Source organism: Dromiciops gliroides, chromosome 2, assembly GCF_019393635.1.
Source record: "Dromiciops gliroides isolate mDroGli1 chromosome 2, mDroGli1.pri, whole genome shotgun sequence".
Classification (NCBI taxonomy): domain Eukaryota; kingdom Metazoa; phylum Chordata; class Mammalia; order Microbiotheria; family Microbiotheriidae; genus Dromiciops; species Dromiciops gliroides.
Window position 1 is genome coordinate 648,750,068 of NC_057862.1, and position 21,013 is coordinate 648,771,080.

General features: G+C 39.4%; 1 protein-coding gene across 1 annotated transcript in view; it reads left to right on the top strand.

Annotated features, from left to right (window-relative positions):
• The window catches only part of ACSF3 (acyl-CoA synthetase family member 3), a 268,701-nt gene that overhangs the window by 113,774 nt on the left and 133,914 nt on the right, over positions 1-21,013 (top strand). The window contains 1 exon segment of the mRNA XM_043981199.1: positions 13,175-13,287. Within this exon segment, the coding sequence (XP_043837134.1) occupies positions 13,175-13,287 (113 nt within the window).

A 21,013-nucleotide genomic window follows, 5' to 3' on the forward strand; every position in this document is an offset into this window, starting at 1 on the left:
CACCCAGATCTCAAACCCAGAGGATAAGAATAATCTAAAATATCAAGTAAAGCATCAAAGAAAAACCACAGTTGGGCACAAAATTTAACTAGAATTCCTGTAAGACACGAAATAAGATTTTTTTAAAAGAGTTAAACATGATTTTTTACAAATGATATACATTTACTAGAGAAAGAATGGGGAGAAATGCGAAAGCTATGGAGGAAAGATTTGGAAAGAAAATTAACAGCTTATCACAAAACTTTACCTACGCATTAGAATCCTTGAAAATTAGAATGTATTAAATAGATGTTAATAACTTCATGAGACAATCAAAAATAATAAATCAAAGAAACCCAGAAGGGAGGGGAATAGAAGAAAATGTAAGGTATCACATATCAAAAACAACTGACCTGGAAAACAAATCAAAGAGAGATCATTTACAAAATTATTAATAATTATAATTTTTAAGAGGCAGCTCAGTCAATAAGTGCTGAGCGTGAAGTCAGGAAGATCTGTATTCAAATCCAGCCTCAGATACCCACTAGCTGTGTGACTCTGAGCAAGTCACTTAATCTCTGTTTTCCTTAATCCACTGGGGAAAGAAATAGCAAACCATTCTAGTATCTTTGTCCAAGAAAAAACAAAAACACAACCTATATGGTGCCATAAAGAGTCAAACATGACTGAACAACTGAGCAACAACAAATAATTTATTATTAATATTTCTTGTGCTTTATTATTAATTTATTGGTTTCTTAATGAGGAAAGATACACCATTGGACTACCAGAAAGCCATGACTTGGGTGGTCAAAGAGCCTGGATATATTTCTAGAAATCATTCAATTCACTAAACTTATCAAGCACCTACTTTGTGCCAGGCAGTATTCTAAGTGTTGGTGATACAAATAAGAAAAAGAAAGACAGTCTCTTCCTTCAAGGAAGCTACAGTCAAATTAGGGAAGACAGTATACAAGAGGAAGCTAGAAAATGAGGGAGAGAGCATCAGGGCATCATGTTCTATGGAGTTCAAACTAAGCAAAGCTGCTGATGGAAAGTGGAGTGAGATCATGAAAGAAAACTGCTCAGATCTCCTAGTAACAGAGGTCAAAGTAAAATCAGACTTATAGGAGACAGCTACAGAACAGTTACAATAATGAGGAAAATTAATGTACCCCTTTTAGAGCTAGACATTTAACAAAAACAAAAGTTAAGGACCCAAATAACATTTTTGAAAAATTATAGACCTGGCGATTATTGAATGGGAATAGAAAGGAGTTTGCACATATCTGAACTGTGCATGGCACCTTTACACAAATTGACTGAATTAGAGCACAAAGCAAAACAAACATTCACAGGGAAAAAATAGAATTGTTCAATACATTTTATGCACCATGATGTAATAAAAATTATATTGAATAAAGTGCCACTAAAGAAATGATTAAAATTAATTGTAGACTAAATAACTGAATCCTAAAGAAAGGGCAAATCAAAAGAACAAATCATAGAAACAATAGATGAATTCTCTAAAGATAAGGACAACAGTGAGAATACATACCAACATTTTGGGGATACAGCCAACACAGTCCTCAGGGGAAATTTATATCTCTAAACACTTTAACAAAAGAAAAAAAGAATACACCAATCAATTGGGAATTCAACTAAAAAAAAAAAACTCTGAGAAAACCAATACATTTTTTTTTTAAAACCAGATTCCAAAATAGAAATTTTGAAAATTAAAAAGGAAAGTAACAAAACTGAAATAACAAGCTCACTGATTTAATAGGTAAAACTAGATGCTGGATTTTTGGAAATAACTAATAAAGTGTTAACTAATTTGATTTTTTTTTTTTAGAAAAGAGAGGAAAATCAGATTATAGCATCAAATTAAAAAGGTGAATTCACAATAAATGAAGAAGATAGGAAATAAATTATTAGAAACTTTTGCTCAATTATATGCCAATAATAAAACCGACAACATAAATAGGTGAATATTTACAAAAATATAAAACCCCAAATAAACAGAACAAGGCATAGAGGATTTAAACAAGTCAGTCTCTGAAAAAGAAATTATATGAGCCATAAATTACTTTATAAGGATAAAACCATGGGACCAGGTGGATTTTCAAGTGAATACTATGAAATATACAAAGAATAATAAATTCTAATGTTATATAAGCTATTTGAAATAGGGAAAGGAGTCCTACCAAATTCTTCCAAATATCCAGATGTGGTCTTGATACTTAGACCAGGAAAAGAACACAAGAGACCAATATCTCTATTGAACACTAATGCCAAAAATTTAAAATATTAGCAAGAAGACTGTAGCAACATATAACAAAGATTATACACTGTGACGAGGTTGGAATTAAACCAGGATTGCAGTATTGGTACAGTATTAGGACAACTGTCAACGGATGGACATAACAATAAGAACAAAACCCATATGGTTATATCACTAGATGTAGAAAAAGCTTTTGACGAGATACAAGGAATAAGATTCCTGTTTAAAGAAAAGAAACCAACAACAATCTTTAATGTTTTGTGTTTTTTTTTAAGTGAGGCAATTGGGGTTAAGTGACCTGCCCAGGGTCACACAGCTAGTAAGTGTCAAGTGTCTGAGGCCAGATTTGAACTCAGGTATTCCTGACTCCAGGGCCGGTGCTCTATCCACTGCGCCACCTAGCTGCCCCAACAACAATCTTTAAAAACACAAGGCTAAATGCATCTTCCCATAGTATAAGTGGTATATTTCTAAAACTAAGAGTCAGTGTTATATGCAATGGAAATAAACTAGAGTGCTTTACAATAAGATTTAGATAATGCAAGGGTACTTATTAACACCATTACTATTTGATATAGCTAAAGCCATAAGACAAGAAAAAGAAATTGAATAAATAAACATAGGCAAGAAATTAATAAAATGATTACTTTTTGTTAATGATATGATGGTTTACTTAGAGAACTCTATTGAAAGAATAACTTCAAAGTTGAAAGATATAAAATGAACCTACATAGCCATCATATATATATATTATATACATATATATATATATATATATAATGCACAAAAGAGAAAATCCACTTAAACATTTGTTAAACACTTACCCTATGCCAGGGTTAGGTATACAAAGGAAGGCAAAAATCGTGGTCATTGTTCTCAAAGAGCTCACGTCCTAATGATGGATACAACATGGAAACAACTGTGACCGTAAAAAATATAGTCAGTGTCAATGGAAGGTAATCTCAGAGAGAAGGCAGTATGTGTAGTGATTTGTAGTTAGTGAGAAAACCATGAGGCCCAAAGAGTTGTCTAATAAAGATTTCATTGGATTTCTATGTTTCATGGCATTTCGGAGCAGGAAGAGAACTTAGAAATAATAACTTCTACTTTCCCATTGTATAGCTAAGACCAAAATTCAGAGAGGTGGTGACTTTCCTAAGGTCCTATACAGTAATCCTTTGGTAGTTTATTTGATTGGCATGGTACTGAATAAATAAATTTAGATACTGTAATTTTTATTATATTGACTTATAACTTAAATATATGAAGTATTTGGGAATTGATCTGCCAAAGCACAAAGAAAATTTGTGAATACAACTAAACCTAGTTAGTGATAGGGCTGGGACTAGAATCTGGTTCTCCTTGACTCACAGAAGACTGTTCCTTCTACTATAACCCAGCATACTAAAGTTAGAGAAAAACCAATTATCAATCCAAAGGGTAGATGGTACCATGGATAGAGTGATGGCTTGGGGTCAGGAAGACCTGAGTTTGAATCCCACCTGAGGTATTTACTAGCTGTGTGACCCTGGGAAAGTCACTTAATCCTTCTGTGCCTCAGTTTCCTTGTCTGTAAAATGGAGATAGTAATAGCACTTACCTCACAGGATTATTGTGTAGACATGTGAAAACATATGTAAAGCACTTTATTTGCATAATGCTAAATGTCCAGAATAGTTGTACTCATTCATAGCTTCACCCATAGTTCATGTTCCTGTCTTCCACGGAGGCTCCAACACTGAGCATTCTCATCTTCTGTCATCTTTGCCAGTCTGTTGGGTGTGAAGTGAAAAGTCAGCTTCTTTTGATTTGTGTTTCTCTTATTATTAGTGATTGGGAGCATTCTTTCATGTGATTATTAATTGTTTGCAATTCTTCTTTTGAGAAGTATTTGTCTATATGCCTTGACCACTTATCTCCTGGGAAATGGCATATATTTCTCTTAGTTGGCCATATATCATAGATACCAAGCCCTTATCCAAGAAACTTGATACAAAGATTTTTTTTCCCTAATCAACTGCTTCCCAAAAGGCAAAATCTTGCACAGGTAAGTTCTGAAATTCCCTCCACCTGTTTCCTGTATTGTTGCAAATCTAGTGTTTGTCCCTGCACTTACTAGGCCAAACTGAATTGTTCACATTTCTCTCACTCCCTTCTTGGACAAGTGCCCATTATCTAGTTTGCATGGAATTACTGAATCGGAGGTCATGCTTGATGAACTTGGTTAGCTCCACTGACATGTGCTCAGAAGAATTAGGGAAAGGTGAGACCATTGTGATAATTTACTTTTACTGCCTTTCAAAGTCTAATCCATAGAGACACAGTGTCAGTAGTTAAACTTTGACAGGTTAAGAACTAGATGTAAACAAAAACCAAGGAGTTGGAGCTAGCCATGTTGGAACAGGAAATGGGGTGGTAACCAGGCTTTTAAGCACTGAACTTATTTATTTACATAACATCAGTTGAGTAGGGAAACATGAGCCTTGGGCAAAATTATAGCCAAGTTCACTTAGACTAACCACCCAAGACTAAATCAGAGAAAGAAAGACTTTGTGTCCCTGGTTAAAGGTGGGTTTTAGCATCGTCCTACTTCAAGGTGCATTTAGCTTTTCTTTTGTTCTTTGTGTGTGTGTGTGTGTGTGTGTGTGTGTGTTGGGGGGGGGCAATGAGGGTTAAGTGACTTGCCCAGGGTCACACAGCTAGTAAGTGTCAAGTGTCTGAGGCTGGATTTGAACTCAGGTCCTCCTGAATCCAGGGCCAGTGCTTTATCCACTGAGCCACCTAGCTGCCCCTGCATTTAGCTTTTCATTATTATGGGACTAATTGTCTAGGTTATGTATTGTAGAGGCCTCTGACCACTTTTTTTCCCCGCTCAGTCTGTTTTACTATGTTATTGTGTTGCCTTCCACATATGGGAAGGAGCTTGATCCTGTTCATCTCAAGGTGTTACAAACTCTTCAATAAGCTCTGGGGGGAAGGAGTTTCCAGTTAGGTTGTTTGTGAATTTTAGTTCTCCTCATGGCTAAGCTGGAGTATTGATCCTATTGCCAAGATTCCATGTCTTTAGTTCATATATGGGAGGTTATGATTTGCAGTTTGAGTATGATATCCATTGAGTCAGAGACTTTTAGAGTGAAAATAGGTCCCAAAGATTATTTAATGCAGGGGCTCTTAGCCTTTTTTGTGTGCTGGGCCCCTTGGGCCAGCCTGGCAAAGCCTATAGACCCTTTCTTACAGATGTATAAAATAAAATACATGGGACTACAAAGGGAACCAATTATGTTCAAATACACTTATCAACAAATTTAAAAATCAAGTTTATAGGGGCAGCTAGGTGGCAGTGGATAGAGCACTGGCCCTGGAGTCAGGAGTACCTGAGTTCAAATCCAGCCTCAGACACTTACTAGCTGTGTGACCCTGGGCAAGTCACTTACCCCCAATTGCCTCACTTAAAAAAAAATCACGTTTATAGACCCTAGATTAAGAACCCCTAATTCTAGCTCAACTCCAATTTTATACAGGTAAGGAAATAGAGGCAAGAAAGATGAATTGCCTAGCCCATTGGGTGGAAGATCTTTCATATTTGGGCAGAACTTTGGGTCTCTCAACTCCCAATCCAGTGTTCTATCCATTGTACCTATACTGCATCCCTTCTGTGAAATGATTCCACTTTAATAATTGGAATTCCTTGGATAAGCATCATTCAACTGGATGAAATTTGAAAGAGCAGGACCATCAGCTCGTGTCACTTGACTTAAAGTAGCACACTGCCTCTCTCCATCCTAAGCTTATTGGAATGAAAGTGCCACCCCAATCTGAAACAGGGACAGAACATAGATTAGAACATGATGTAGGCAAGATCCTATTGAGGGCAGTGTATACACCCCTAGACACCTGCAGGATATCCAGGATTTGAAAAAGACAAGGAGGATGGCAAGGGGCCTCATGGGCCATCATTATTAGAAAGGATAAGAGGCTGAGACTCTGAAAGGAGCAGGCACTGAGGGAGCCAAAGAGAAAGTTCTTTACACAAAGGGTAATTAAAGTATAGAGCAGATTCCCCACGGCAAATGTGGGAGCTGCAACCTAGGCATATTGAAGTCAGAATTACCCAGACACTTAAAGAAAGAACCCACCGCTGGGGGATGAATGTTAGACAGATTGCAAGGCTGAGCTCACCGGACCCAGTGATCATCCGCTGTCCCCATTATCACCTTCATTGCAAAATGATCATTGTAACTCTCCACTAATTGAGGCAAGGCAAGTGATTATACACTTCTGAAAATGGAAAGTTTATCTGGAAAGAAATTATAGTGCAGAAATTCTTGAAATCCTAAATTACTGGCTTTAAAGCATTTACTCAAGACACAAAGACAGTGAGTGGAAAAACGAGGGGAAGGAATGGGGAATGTTCTCTGACTCCTGGAATTGTGAATTAAATTGTAATCGTTTGTCCTTTTACCTTAAACCACTAGAATGACAAAATTGGCTTTGTGACAGATTTGATTCTTATGTTGGTCCTTTGGTTTTAAGGGAAAACATAAGACCCCATCCAAGATACTGTATTACGTTCATTATGAGCATCAACAAAAATAGGTGATTTTTCAGAAGTACCTGCCTCAAGAGATCAGACTTGCAGGCTCCCCTGGCTCTTCTTCTCCCTAACTCTCCTAGCCTTTCTCAGTTTACTTTTAATCCCTTAGATCATGAGGTTTCTTGGAGGCTTGAGGGATCCCAAGTCCCACTCACTGATCACTTGGAGTCCGTGCATTGTCCTCTTACACATTATATGGTCACCCCAATTACTTTTTAAAGTATTTTATTATTTTCCAGTTACATATAGAGGTAGTTTTCAGCATTTGTTTATATAAGATTTCCAATTTCCATTTTTTCTCCCCCCTCCCCTAGACAGCAGGCAATCTGATATAGGGTTACCCCAATTCTAACAGAGACTTACCCCATAATGGAAAAACAAATCTCCTTGAACTAGACTCTTTCTGCCTGCTGAGAAACAGCAACCAAAAAAAAAAAAATCCCTTCAGCAATTTCCCAGGGCTTCTAAATGGTTTTTTGGCTGACGTGGCTCAGGTCACTTAATGTGCTCCTTGCTTCTGTGCCCCTTGCAGCTTTGGTTAGCTCATTCTAGACATTCAGACATGGAAAGGGCCTTAGGCACCATCTGACCATTTCCATTTAACGGAAGAGAAAATTGAGGCCCAGAAAGAGAAGGTGACTTGCCCAAAGTTGACAGAATAAATCACTGAGCTAGGATTCGAACCCAGGGCACGTGTCTCCAAATCCAGTGTTCCTTCCCCCACCCCAATCATTCATTGATGACTTCTAAAGTCTCTTTCCAGTCTGAGATTATTGCATGATTCTCTGAAATCTTAAAAAAAAAATTGAGGGACAAGGGGGTGAAGTTGAAAAAGGGGAAAAAAAAAAGATGTGAAAGCTATGTTTGCTTGTATATGGTTAAAGCCCTGTTTAAAATGCCTCTGTTTTCACCAGTTCTCCTTCTAATCCCCCTGGTGCTATTACTGTGAAGGGAGATGAATAATTCATGGTCCGAATGCCTCACTGGGCCTAATCACCACTTTAATTGGAGGCTTAGATCAGAGGCGGCTAATAGCTCCTACAGCGGGACTCCTTGTATTGTTGACAGTGAGCTCACTGAGTACCTTATCGTTGGCCTGTTTCAATTCTCCCAGGACACAACCGCATATAACCGCATCAAGGTCCCCAGATACCAGGGGGACAGAGACCGCAGGGCCAATTAAATTTATCTGGGAAGAGCTGACAACTTTTTTAAAGGGAGGAGAACTGTTGGAAGAATAATAGTGTCACTTCTTCCTGTGACTGCTGCCTGGAGTTTGACACTCAGTGGGCAGGCTGCCAACATTTCTTAAGCTTCATGAGCCTTGGACTAGCGTGGAAAAAGGAGGGAAGAAGGTGTAGTGGTCTCAGCTTCGGCTCAGAACGTGCCCCAGAATGGAGGGGGGCTGGGAGGGAGACACTGGGCCTAGTTTATGCTTACCATCTGCTTGAGGTCTGAGCCGTTAGTTACCAGTGTGAACTTTATTTTAAAATATCACAGGGCCTGTGAAACTCAAGTCATTATCTTTGCCTGGAGATTTTAATTATATTGTTGCATTTGTGATGCTATAATTAAGATTCTGTCAGCACTTTCATTATAGATCTCGTTTCTCAACGGTTTGTAACTTTTGCTTTTGGAAGAGGGGGAAAAACACCCTTTCTGAACAAAGCTGGAGATAAGCATGTTCAGAGCCAAGGAAGGGATTTTATGGGTGTGTCTGGTTGGTTGTGTTGAAAACAAAAAAAAGAAAAAGAAACAAATATCAGTAGGGGCATTGAGGGAAGGTAGGAAGAGGTGTTCCTGGCCATGGAAAGACAGGTTGGCTTTTAAAAAACCCAAATGGTTCATGTCAGTAATGACAGGAACTGGCAGCACCTGCTATGAATGAGTGTCTATATCTTGTTACACCTGGGGCATCGGTTCTGGGATAGTGCTTTTCTTCTACTCTTTTCCTTTCTCTGTGGTGCCTAGATAAAGGGTAAGACAAACAGTGGAGCCAGAAACTAACCATGGCTTTTTTTTTCAGGGCAATGAGGGTTAAGTGACTTGCCCAGAGTCACGCAGCTAGTAACTGTCAAGTGTCTGAGGTCGGATTTGAACTCAGGTCCTCTTGAATCCAGGGCAGGTGCTCTATCCACTGCACCACCTAGCTACCCCCAGGACACTTTTCATCATTTTGATTCCTGTTAGTGACTGGGTCAGATCATCAGCTATCATAGCGTTGAGTGCCTTTTCCATTTTGCTGGACACTTTTGGGAAGGGAAAAATATATAGGAAGCAAGCAGGGGCCTGGGGCGATCGCTTTATCTACTATTGTAAAACCAGGAAAGCCAAAAGGACTCCCCAAGAAAACAGAGACTATGTGTTTCGTTTTGTTGGGGCTGGACCCAATCTGACAACCCTGTGGGTGGGCCGTTTAGATGCAGCAATGACTTAAAGAGGTAGAGGATAAGGTTCCTTTCACTGATGACATATCCAGTATTCCTGGCAAAGGGTGCCTCTGGTTGCTTTCTGATAGCTACCAAAGTTCTCCTTTGCTCCCTCCACTGCCTTTCTCTCCATAGCCCCTTCCGGCTACCAATGCATAGAGTTAATCCATACCTGTCAGAAGGATGCTCACTGATCCAGGCTGCTGAAATACTTCCATTTTGGCATAGGTTATTGCCCTTCTGGGCCTTTTGCCCACTGAGCCTTTTCTACCATGACTCAGGAATAGAGTAGGTGCTATTATATCAGTGTTAAAGAATATACTGAGAAGAAAGCAGAGAGAAAAATGAATTTCATTTCCCAAGAAGTGGATGGTTAAAGATACGGTAAAATTTTGTATAAACTGATCAACAGCCTTCTAGTGGAATAATCATATTCTGTTTGATAACTTAGGTTTCTGGAATTCTTTTTCTTTGACAGGTACTTTTTTTTGTTATCATATCTAACCTGTTCCAGAAGATAATAAATCAATTTCTGGTGTATGATGGCTTCTCAATATTCAGACTCATAAACTCTCCCTCCCCCTCATCTCTCCCTCCCTTCCCCCCCTCCCCCAGTCTCTGCATCCTGCCTCTTTAAGGCAACAAAAAAGAGATTTCTGGCTAGAAAATAAAAGAGCAGATACCAGACAGGTAAAAATTGTTAACAGTAACAGTGAACGTTGATCTTGAAATCTAGTTAGCTTAGCCTGCCAAAGTGCCCTTCTTCATTTTAACACACAAATGCCAAGATGATAGGTTGTCACAGTTTTCAGAAGCCATATCTTACAAGTTTTCTTGATCCTGTTCTTTCCTCTTCCTTAAAACATTTTCCCTGTCCTATTCCTGTTCATAGCTGTGTCTGCCTGTGGACATATACACACATTAAAATAAGGTAGTAGACCTCAGGTACTGAAGACCAAGGAAATTAAAAAAAGAAAAAAGATCAGCTTTGCTAATTTTAATTGTACCATATGTATGTTAGAAAAATATGAGAAGACCAAAGTATACCATAAACTGAGTATGAGTCAGCATTATAGTACTTATTATGGAATAATATTATAGGGATAAATATGTATAAATAAATATATGGAATAAATAGTGTAGGGATGTATAATTAGGAACATGGCATTCGGACACCACGAGTAATTTCCTTGGTCTTCCCTGATCCTGTGGTTGAAAAGGACCTGTCTTGGACTTCCCATAGTACCTTCCTTATAACTCTCTTTTTGTTGTTGTTCAGTCCTTTCAGTCATTTTGATACCTTATAACCCCATTTAGAGTTTTCTTGGGCAGATACTGGAGTGGTTTGCCATTTCCTTCTCCAGCTCATTTTACAGTCGAGGAAACCAAGGCCAACAGAGGTGACTTATCCAGGGTCACACAGCTGGTCTGAGGCTAGATTTGAAATCAAGAAGATGGGTCTTCTTGACTTCTGGCCTGGTACTATCCACTGTACCTCCTAGCCATCCTGACAACAAGAAATATCTATAGCCTACTAAATTAATGATCCCCTCCATGAAAACAGAGATCGTGTCTTATCCAGATACTCTATTTCTCCCCAGCACCTAAGGCACTGCTTCACACTTAGTGGATATTTAATAAATGGTTGTTGTTGTTATTGGGGTCAAGCCCCAAAAATGGGATTTGGGAAGAAAAGCTTAGAACCACTGGAATCACTTAGAAGAAGAAAAAGATATCTTGTGCCTTCTTTTACATGCTGAGATAATGCTACTGACCAGCAGCTTTGCATCCTTCTCAAAGTGGTGGTGATGCATTTGTGCTGGTCTTTCCACTTTCTCTTGGCATCAGTGATGTAAATTTGCAAGATAACTACTGGGGGAAGGAAGGGTGGTGTTGAATAGTTTTGGAACTGAGTGCAACAAACTGGAATTTAAAGGAATCAGACTCCAAACCTCATTAGCTTTCTCCTCTTTAGGAACAAACTGGCCACAAAAAGGACAAAGCAAAAAGAAATAGACTCTAATTTTAGCAAGAAGAATTGGAATTCTATATAAAGAATTTACCGAGAGTAAGTGTCATTAAGCCTTGGAACAGATTATCTAGGAAGGGTGTAGAATTATCTCCTTGCTTCTTATTTATCTTCCTTCTTTTTGTCCCCTTTCCTTCTCTTCTTTTCTTTCTTTTTTTTCCTTCCCCCATTAGTTGGAAATTATTTAAAAGAAGTGCTTCTAATAAGAGACTTTTCATGTACCATGAATGCTTATGAGAGGCAGCATTAGCAGAATGGATTGAAAATTGGTCTCAGAGGCAAGGAAACCTGACTTCAGGTCCTGCCTCCAAGATATACAAGCTGTGTGACTTAGGGTAGGTCATGGAACCTTGCAACTCTCTAAAACTGTCCATTGTCATCCCCAAAAAGAGAAAAAGACTTACTCGTATAAAAAAAAATTTTAACTGTTCTTTTTTTGTGGTGGCTAGGAATTGGAAATTAAGGGAATGCCCATCAGTTGGGGAATGGCTAAACAAGCTGTGGTATAAAGTTGTAATGGAATATTATTGGGCTATAAGAAATGACAAACAGGATGATTTCAGAAAAGCCTGGAAAGACTTGTATGAACTGATGCAAAGTGAAGTGAGCAGAACCCAGAGAATATTGTACACAGTGACAGCAATATTGTTTAATGAAGAACTGTGAATGACTTAACTCTTCTCAGCAATACAATTTTCCAAGACAGTCCCAAATGACTATTGATGAAACATACTATCCACCTCTAAAGAAAGGACTGATATTGAACACAAACTGAAGCATGCTATTTTCACTTTCTTTCATTTTTCCTTTTATCCAAGTTTTCTCATACAAAATGACTAATATGGCAATGTTTTACATAATTGCACATGTATAAAGTATAACTGATTGCTTACCAACTCAGGAGGGGATGGAGAGGGAGGGAAGTAGGAATAAAATTTGGAACTCAATTTTAAATAAAATTGTTTATTTTTTTTAAATAAATCTATCAGTTGCCAAGAAGGAAAAGCAGCATTTGTGGAGGGAGTTTCCTTTTCTGAGATTTCTCTATACCAGTGAAATCATGGGTCTAGTCCCTCTGCATCTCCCTCTTAATGTTTAGTTAAGTAAGTTTCCAAATGGCTTTTTCCAGGCTCCAGTTATCTAAATAAAGCCAACTCTGTTCCATGATTTTCTTCAGGGGTCCTCATTCTTATCCATGAAGGATGCTTATTAAAGTGGACTGTTAGAGTCTTGGACACTACAGACTTGGGGCATACTGGATCAGTGAACTATCTTACAACTTATTAAGCAATCATTCTTGACACTATGTCAGATTTCTCTTGCTTTGAAAAATGAAACCTACAGATTAGTGAGTGTTTTGAACTCTTGGTGTGTTCCTATTGTGTTTTATACACGATGTCTTGATGTAATAGAAAACCAAGATAATCCTTTCCGATTCTTACATTGTTCAGCCTTGCCTTTCCTGTCAATTCAGGGTGGCCCACAAGTGATGAACTATGTAGCAGTCATTTCTCATTTTTTCTTGTACACACATAGGCCCACAAGGATGCTTGAGATCAGAACTGTAGAACTGTGTTTCTGATGTAAGTAGATGGTGAAAAGCATCTCTTTCATAGCTGGCACACTGTTCAAGAAGTGCTTTGGATCATGCTTTGAGATTATGATTTTACTAATATGTGTGGATGGAATGCTAAAGCCACTTGGCATCTTAATGATATGAAGTTTCCCATAGGTAGGTAGGTTTCCCCTTATGAGTGCAGCTCATGAAGGTTTTGGGGGACAAGGTTTTCCATCAGTCTGGTTTCTTCCATGTAAAATGAATTTTCTTTCCTTTCTCCCTTTCCCCCCTTTTCCTACAGGTTCTGTGGGTACTCCATTACCTGGAGTAGAGGTGCGCATTGTCTCTGAGAACTCTAGGAACGAGAGCCAACCTTACACCATTCATGCCCAAGGGGACCAGAATGGAACTAAGGTACCGTAGAGGTGTCTGCACATTGGACATCCTGTTTTTAAAATGCTTATTCTAGGATTATTCTTTTTTGTTTTGTTTTGTTTTGTTTTGCGGGACAATGGGGGTTAAGTGACTTGCCCAGGGTCACACAGCTAGTAAGTGTTAAGTGTCTGAGGCTGGATTTGAACTCAGGTACTCCTGAATCCAGGGCCAGCGCTTTAACCACTGCGCCATCTAGCTGCCCCCCTAGGATTATTCTTAAATCCAGTTCTTGGCTTTAAGGAACTTTCCATAAGACTAACACACAAGTCAAAATCAGAGAACAATGCAAGGTAGTAACTAATTAGGTATTAGTGTGATTTGGAAAAGCAAAGTTAGTATTTATTATATGCCTGGTATGTTACTAATTGCTACGGATACAAAGAAAGATATCAAAAGTACCTGCCTAAAAGAAGCTCATGAGCTAATAGGAGATAATACACCAGTAGTGGTGTACACGGATAAGTGCAGGTGGAGTACAAGACAAATAGATTTACAGCTATAGCGATAGACAGATATTAGATGTGTACCGCACATACACACATGCATATATGTGTGTGTGAGATAAATTGGAGATAATATCAGAGTGAGATTAAGGATATCTAAGGAAAGCTTCTTGCAGAATGTAAGTCTTGGAAGAAGCCAGGAGGCAGAGGTGAGGAAGGAGAGTGTTGTAGGCATGGGGGGGCAGCCAGAGAGAATACTTGGAGCTGAGAGACAGTGTGTCTTTTGTGAGTAACAGCAAAGAGATATTGGGATTGTTGAGTGTACGGAGGGGAATTGGGCTTAAGAAGACTGCAAAGGGACAAAGGCATCACATTATGAGACAAACAGGTGGTGGTTACCCAGTAAGCATCTGTGGCTGGATTTGAACTCATTTTCACTTGACTCCAGGGCTGGCACTCTATATCCACTGCACCACCTAGCTGTCCAAGAGGGAACTACTCGAGTTTATTGACTGTTAGTGGCATGGTCTACCTGCTCTTTAGGAGGATCACTTTGATAGCCAAATGGAGGATGGCTTGGAATAGAGAGAGACTTGAGATAGGGAGAACAACCAGAAGACTATTGTAATACTCCAGGTGTGGGGTGATGCGGGTCTACACTATAGTGTATTAAGTATAAGTAAATACTTACTTAGGTAACTAGTTGGTACAGTGGATAGAGTGCCAGGCCTGGAGTCAGGAAAACCCGAGTTCAAATTCAGTCCCAGACACTTACTAGCTGTATGATCTTGGGCAAATAACTTAACCCTATTTTCCTCAGTTTCCCCAGCTGTATAGTACCTACCCTTTCAGGTTGTTGTAAGGATCAAATAAGAAAATATTTATAAGGCTCTTAACACAACGCCTCAAACATAGTTGTTGGTACATAAATGTTGATAATAATTATTCTTTTCTTTCTTTCTTTCTTTCTTTTTTTTTGGTGAGGCAATTGGAGTTAAGTGACTTGCCCAGGATCACACAGTTAGTAAGTGTCAAATGTCTGAGGTCAGATTTGAACTCAGGTCCTCCTGATTCCAGAGCCAGTGCTCTATCCACTGCGCCACCTAGCTGCCCCATAATTATCCTTCTTGTAGTAGAACAATACTGACTTCCTTGGCTTCCTCTAAGTCCCTCCCCAGAATCCCATAGTTTACAAGAAGCCTTTCTCAGCCCCTATAATTCTAGTATCTTCCCTCTGTTATTTCCTTTTTATCCTGTAGAGAGCTTGCTTTGTATTTATTTGTTTGCATGTGGTCCCCAGTACATTGTGAGCTCCTTGAGGGAGGGACTTGTTTCCTTGCCTCTTTCTGCATCCCCAGGGATTGGCAGAGTGCCTGGCATGGAGTAGGCCCCTAAACAAATGGTTATTGACTGACTGACTAACTGTTGTTCATCCTTCGTTTTCAAAGAGGACCAATGACATCACAGGGTCAATTCTTGACTTGTGCATGAGTTGGATTGAAGTGAGGCAGAGTAGCCCAAAGTCATCAGCTTCACTCTCTCCTCCTGAGTCACTGAAGTCTAGTGTCGAGAAAAAGTCCAGATGACCTCAGCATGATTGACTAATTGTGGTGCTGGAAATTCAGAGGAGAGATGGGGACTCTTCGGAGAGGATCTGGCAGTAGTTTGGAAATGAAGGATGAGAGACACTAAGGAGTTGAGTCTGACACCTAGATTTCAATCTGGGGTGACTGGGAGAGTAGAAGCAACTTCACTAATAAATTAGGAAGAGGAGAGGGTTGGGGGGGGGTGGAGATAATTAGTTCAATTTTGAACATGTCGAATTTAAAATGTTTATACAGCATTCATTTTGAGATGTGTAATAGACAATTGTAGATGTGAGATTTAAGGTTGTAAGAGAGGGAGGAACTATATATAGAGAGAAAGGCATTATGAGTCTGTCCATCCATCCATCTAGCCAGCCACCCACCCACCCACCTATCTGTATAGAAGAGAAATATCAGTGTGACTAGAGTAATTGAGGAATGACTTGATTGATCTGGAACCTAATGAAAGGGTGAGTAGGATTTTCGTGAGCAAAGAGGAAGAGGAATTGAATCGCATTCGTTGTCATTTTATGGGGGGAAATTCAGAAAATTATATATTTGGGGGGGTGGGGCAGTGAGGGTTAAGCAACTTTCCCACTTGGTCACACAGCTAGTAAATGTCAAGTGTCTGAGGCCACATTTGAACTCAGGTCTTTCTGAATCCAGAGCTGGTGCTTTATCCACTGTGCCACCTAGCTGCCCCCCAGAAAAAATTAAGGGCTTTCTTTACCCAGAAAAGGACTAGGAAAATCCTAGTTCTTTCATCCTCTCCAACTATTTCCTGTATGAAACATTTAAGGTTACACTCGAATGCCTGAGTAAAATATGAATGAATAAAAAGGCATTTTTTTGGATACCAAAAGAAATTCCAAATGGTCCCAATTCTTAAGCTGTTCACAGTCTAATAGAGGAAGACAACACACACGTCTGTGTACATATATATACATGCATGTGTGTATATATACACGGGTGTGTGTATATACAACACACATACACATAGGTCAAATAAAGCCAAGTGATAGAGAGGGTGCCGCATCAGGGCTGATGGTAAGGGCGATTAGTCCAAATATCACTGGAGTACTAAGGAAAGAGAGAAATGATACATCAACCCATCTTTAGTGTCATTCTCTCAGTCACTGGCATAATAGAATACTTCCATTTAAAAAAAAAAAAAAAACTGTACAAATCCAGAAGTGAATTGACAAATAGAAGATGGGAAGGTAGATACAGGAAGCAGGTAATAATTTTTCATGGACATATTTTTATATATATATGTATATATAAATATCTCTATAGATTTATATAGATAGATAGATAGATAGATAGATAGATAGATAGAGAGAGATACACATTAATTTTTTTTTTCACATTAATTTTTAAATGTAAATATTTTGTTGTTTAAAGCTGTGTCATTTTTCAGTGACGTCCAACTCTTGTGACCCCATTTGGGGTTTTCTTGGCAAAGATAGTGGAGTAGTTTGTCATTTCCTTCTCCAGATCATTTTCTAGATGAAGAAACTAAGGCAAACTGTTAAGTGACTTGCCCAAGGTCACACAGCCAGTAAGTGTCTGAGGCCACATTTGAACTCAGGAAGATGAGTCTTCCTGACTCAAGGACCAGCCCTCTATCCACTACACCACCTCGCTGCTCAGTTGTTTAAAGTTAAATACAACTCCCAAAATAAATAAATAAAAAGTAAAGAGTTTGCCTTAGGACAACAATTGTTACAAGCTCTGAGTATGAAATGTACCCAGGCAAATTGCCGGTGGTTGGAGTTACATTTACATGTGATTGGGATCCTGAGCAGGAATCAGAGAAACCCAAGACACTGGGCTACAAACAGCTACCTGCCTACTCCAACTCATATTGCGCATCCCTTTGGCCCCTTGTTCAGACCAGTATGCAGTCTTTTTAAACAAGTCTTTGTGATAACAAACAAAGGCTTAATAGTGGTGTATATAGATTAATCCTTTAAATAAATTTTTGTGTGTACATATGCATATACACATACATACATACATACATACATACATACATACATACACACATATGCATACTCAAAAGTCTAAGGCCACTGATCTGGACAACTGGCATTCTGGTCTGGTACTGCCTTTATTTTATTTTATTTTTTTGCAGGGCAGTGACTTGCCCAGGGTCACACAGCTGTTAAGTGTCAAGTGTCTGAGGCTGAATTTGAACTCAGGTTCTCCTGAATCCAGGGCCGGTGCTTTATCCACTGCACCACCTAGCTGCCCCCTTTATTTTTTAATTTTTTTCTTTTTAGTGAGGCAATTGGGGTTAAGTGACTTGCCCAGGGTCACACAGCTAGTAAGTGTTAAGTGTCTGAAGCTGGATTTGAATTCAGGTACTCCTGACTCCAGGGCCGGTGCTCTATCCACTGTGCCACCTAGCTGTCCCTCCCCTTTATTTTTTGTTTTGTTTTTGGTGGGGCAATGAGGGTTAAGTGACTTGCCCAGGGTCACACAGCTAGTGTGTCAAGTGTCTGAGGTCATATTTGAACTCAGGTCCTACTGAATCCAGGGCCGGTGGTTTATCCACTGCACCAGCAAGCTGTCCCTCTTTATTTTTAATGTAGTTATTATTATGGACATAATTTTAAACAGCAGCAAATAAAAAAAAAACATGTTTACAATGATTTACACTTTAAAAAAATTAATTTCTACATGTAAAGTTTCTGTATCTCCTATCTGTTTCCTGTTGGTTCACTGAGTATTTGGGTATATGTTTTAATTTTAATATAGTCATGGTATCAATCTTTTCCCATTTCTTTATTGTCCTCCTATTTATCATTTTGATGTTGTTGTAGTATTCCATTACATTAATTTACCATAGTTTATTCAGCCATTTACCAACTGTTGTACATTTAAGTTAAGTTGTTACCAATTCTTTGCGACTACTAATAATGCCAATATGTGTATATATGTATAAGTGTGTGTCTAGACTCATTCACATATAACAGATTTTTCTTTTTTCTTTTTGTCAACACACTGGGCATATCCATGTTGTTCTAGTAATTTGGTTATTGGATCAAAAGGTCTGCTTATCTTTGTGATTTTTGTTGTATACTGCCAGACTGTTTTCCACAAAATATTCTGCTAATTTGCAATTCCACTAGCAGTCAGCTGACATTAAGTGCCTACTGTGTGCCATGCCTTGTGTTATTCATTAGAAAAACAAAGAGTAAAATGAAACCATTCTTGCCTCAGGGAGCTTACATTCTATTAAGGAATATGAGGGTAGCTAGTTCTCCACAACAAAGCATCTTTGTCATTGGTGCAGTTCACGATCTAAATACTTGTTCATGGGGTCCCCATAGTTTTCTTCAATGAGGAGTGGGGTTGGGATGGGGGCATGAAGAGAGTGAAATGTAATTCTGCTTGTACCAGAGCGAGTAATTACTTATTCTAAGCTGGCAATTTTGAGGTTATTTTGTTTAATCTCCTCTTCTTGCACCTTTTGGGAGGTTTGAGGGGACTGCTATATACTTTTGAGGACTAGTTAAATTTTGGCACTACTTGCAAGGCTGCCTGAGAACATTATTTACATTTCAATACTTTGGGAAAAGATATTATTTGCTGGAGAAAATATAAAAGCAAAAGAAAGCTAGCTTGTGGTACAGCTTTGTTTTGAAAAACTTTATCAGTTATCATTGTATAAGGGACATCTGCTCCTTGGTGATTAACATATTAGATGAATGTCATTTTTTTCCTCTCTGATAAGAATTTTGTGTTTTTCTTATTGCTTCCGCTAATAAGTCCTGATCTTGCAGTTTTGTTTTTTTATCTGAGTTTGTACTCACTATCTTGTCATTGTTAGAATTGTTTGCCCTCATTGCAGATGAACCATTCGTTTGTCTGTAGCTTTGGTGTTTTCTGTCCTTGAAACTGGTCTGACTTTGAGGACACGTATATATTAGTCATTTAGGAATCTGTGATTTTGCCACTCTGGGTGATCTCTCCACTGCCATGCCATCCTCATCTGTGAGCATTTATTAAGCACCTACCATGTGTCTGATAGTGTACTAAGTACTGGGGATACAGAGGCAAAAACATGGTTCTTGCCTTCAAGGAGCTCACAATCTAATGGAGGAGACAGATGCCTACATACATACAATGTCAGTGAAAGGTAATCCCAGCACTTATCACAATCCTTCTGCACCATAGGAGACAGTCTTCATGGGCTGACTGTGGCCAAGAACCTCACCCTCTGATCATCCCAGTCTCTGAACTTGGCTGAGCTGGCCTTCAAAGGATTTCCGTATAGTCCTTTGCCTGGCCTTTCCAACTTGGGGACCCCTAGACATCTCCATTGCATGAGGAGATATCCTAGTAGGACTCCAGTGGGAGAAAAGGGGCAGTCAAACTGACCTTTTGGGTCATCTTGATATTCCTCCACGGTCAGGACCAAAGAGACATTTTTGCCAAATTTCTAGGAGCTGAATTGTAGACTATATGTAAAAGTCAAAATACCATATATGCTTTAGAAATGCAATAGAGCTGAGGCATCTCTTTCAGTCTTGAAGGGGCCCTATAGATTATTTAATCCGGGCTCCTTGTGGTGACTTTAGTTTGTCTATGAAGGTCCATTTCTGAGAACTGCTTAGGACGGGTTGGGCTTTGGATTATGTGAGTCCCTGGCTCAGGTCTGTAGCCCCCTGAATTGATAGAGCCTCAGAGTTAAAATGCCAGATTCCCACTGTGGCTCATTACACTACAGTTCTTGATCCCTGTTGGCCCCTTCCTCGTTTTTCCAAGCTGATTTATGTATTTGTGCTAACCAGCTTGTATAAAATCCCGCACTGGTATTCACTGGCTCTTTTACTGTCTGGGTCACTTCACTTTACCATCATTGGCCCTGAACATCTTCTCGCTGGTGAAAACTACAACCGCATCCTTTCTACTGCCTGTCCCAGAGTGTGGGAATCTCAGGACCCAGGGGTGCCCATGTGGCAGACGTAGCACACATTCCTGCCTATAGTCTTTGCCTGATAAACAGTCTAATGGGATGCATTAGTAGTGAGTGTGGTACAATGTGCCCGGGTTTATCTTTGATGCTAGAGTGGCTTATTGGCCATTCTGATAAACCACTTGCTGATCATATGATGGAGCTGAGATCCATACACGTGAATCGGTTTGCCCAAGGTCATTCAGAGATGAAGTAGCAGAGGGAGTGACTAGGTGGTGTGGTGGATAGAGCACCGGCCCTGGATTCAGGAGGACCTGAGTTCAAATCCAGCCTCAGGCACTTGACACTTACTAGCTGTGTGACCCTGGGCAAGTCACTTAACCCCCATTGCCCCCCCCCCAAATGCAATAGCAGAGCTATGATTCAGAACCATGAGGGTAATATAGTGCAATGGAAAGAATGTTGTTGTTCAGTCATTTTTCAGTCTTGGCCGACCCTCCATGACCCCAACTGGGGTTTTCTTGGCAGAGATAGTAGGTTTCCATCTCCAACTCATTTTACCAATGAGGAAACTAAGGCAAACAGGGTGAAGTGACTTTCTCAGGGTCATACAGCTGTTAAGTGTCTGACGCCAAATTTGAATTCAGGCCTGGTGCTCTAAGCACTATGCTGCCACCCAGCTGCCAATGGAAAAGAATCCTGGCTCTGTATTCAAGGACCCAACTTCTGTCCTTAACTTTGATGTTTAT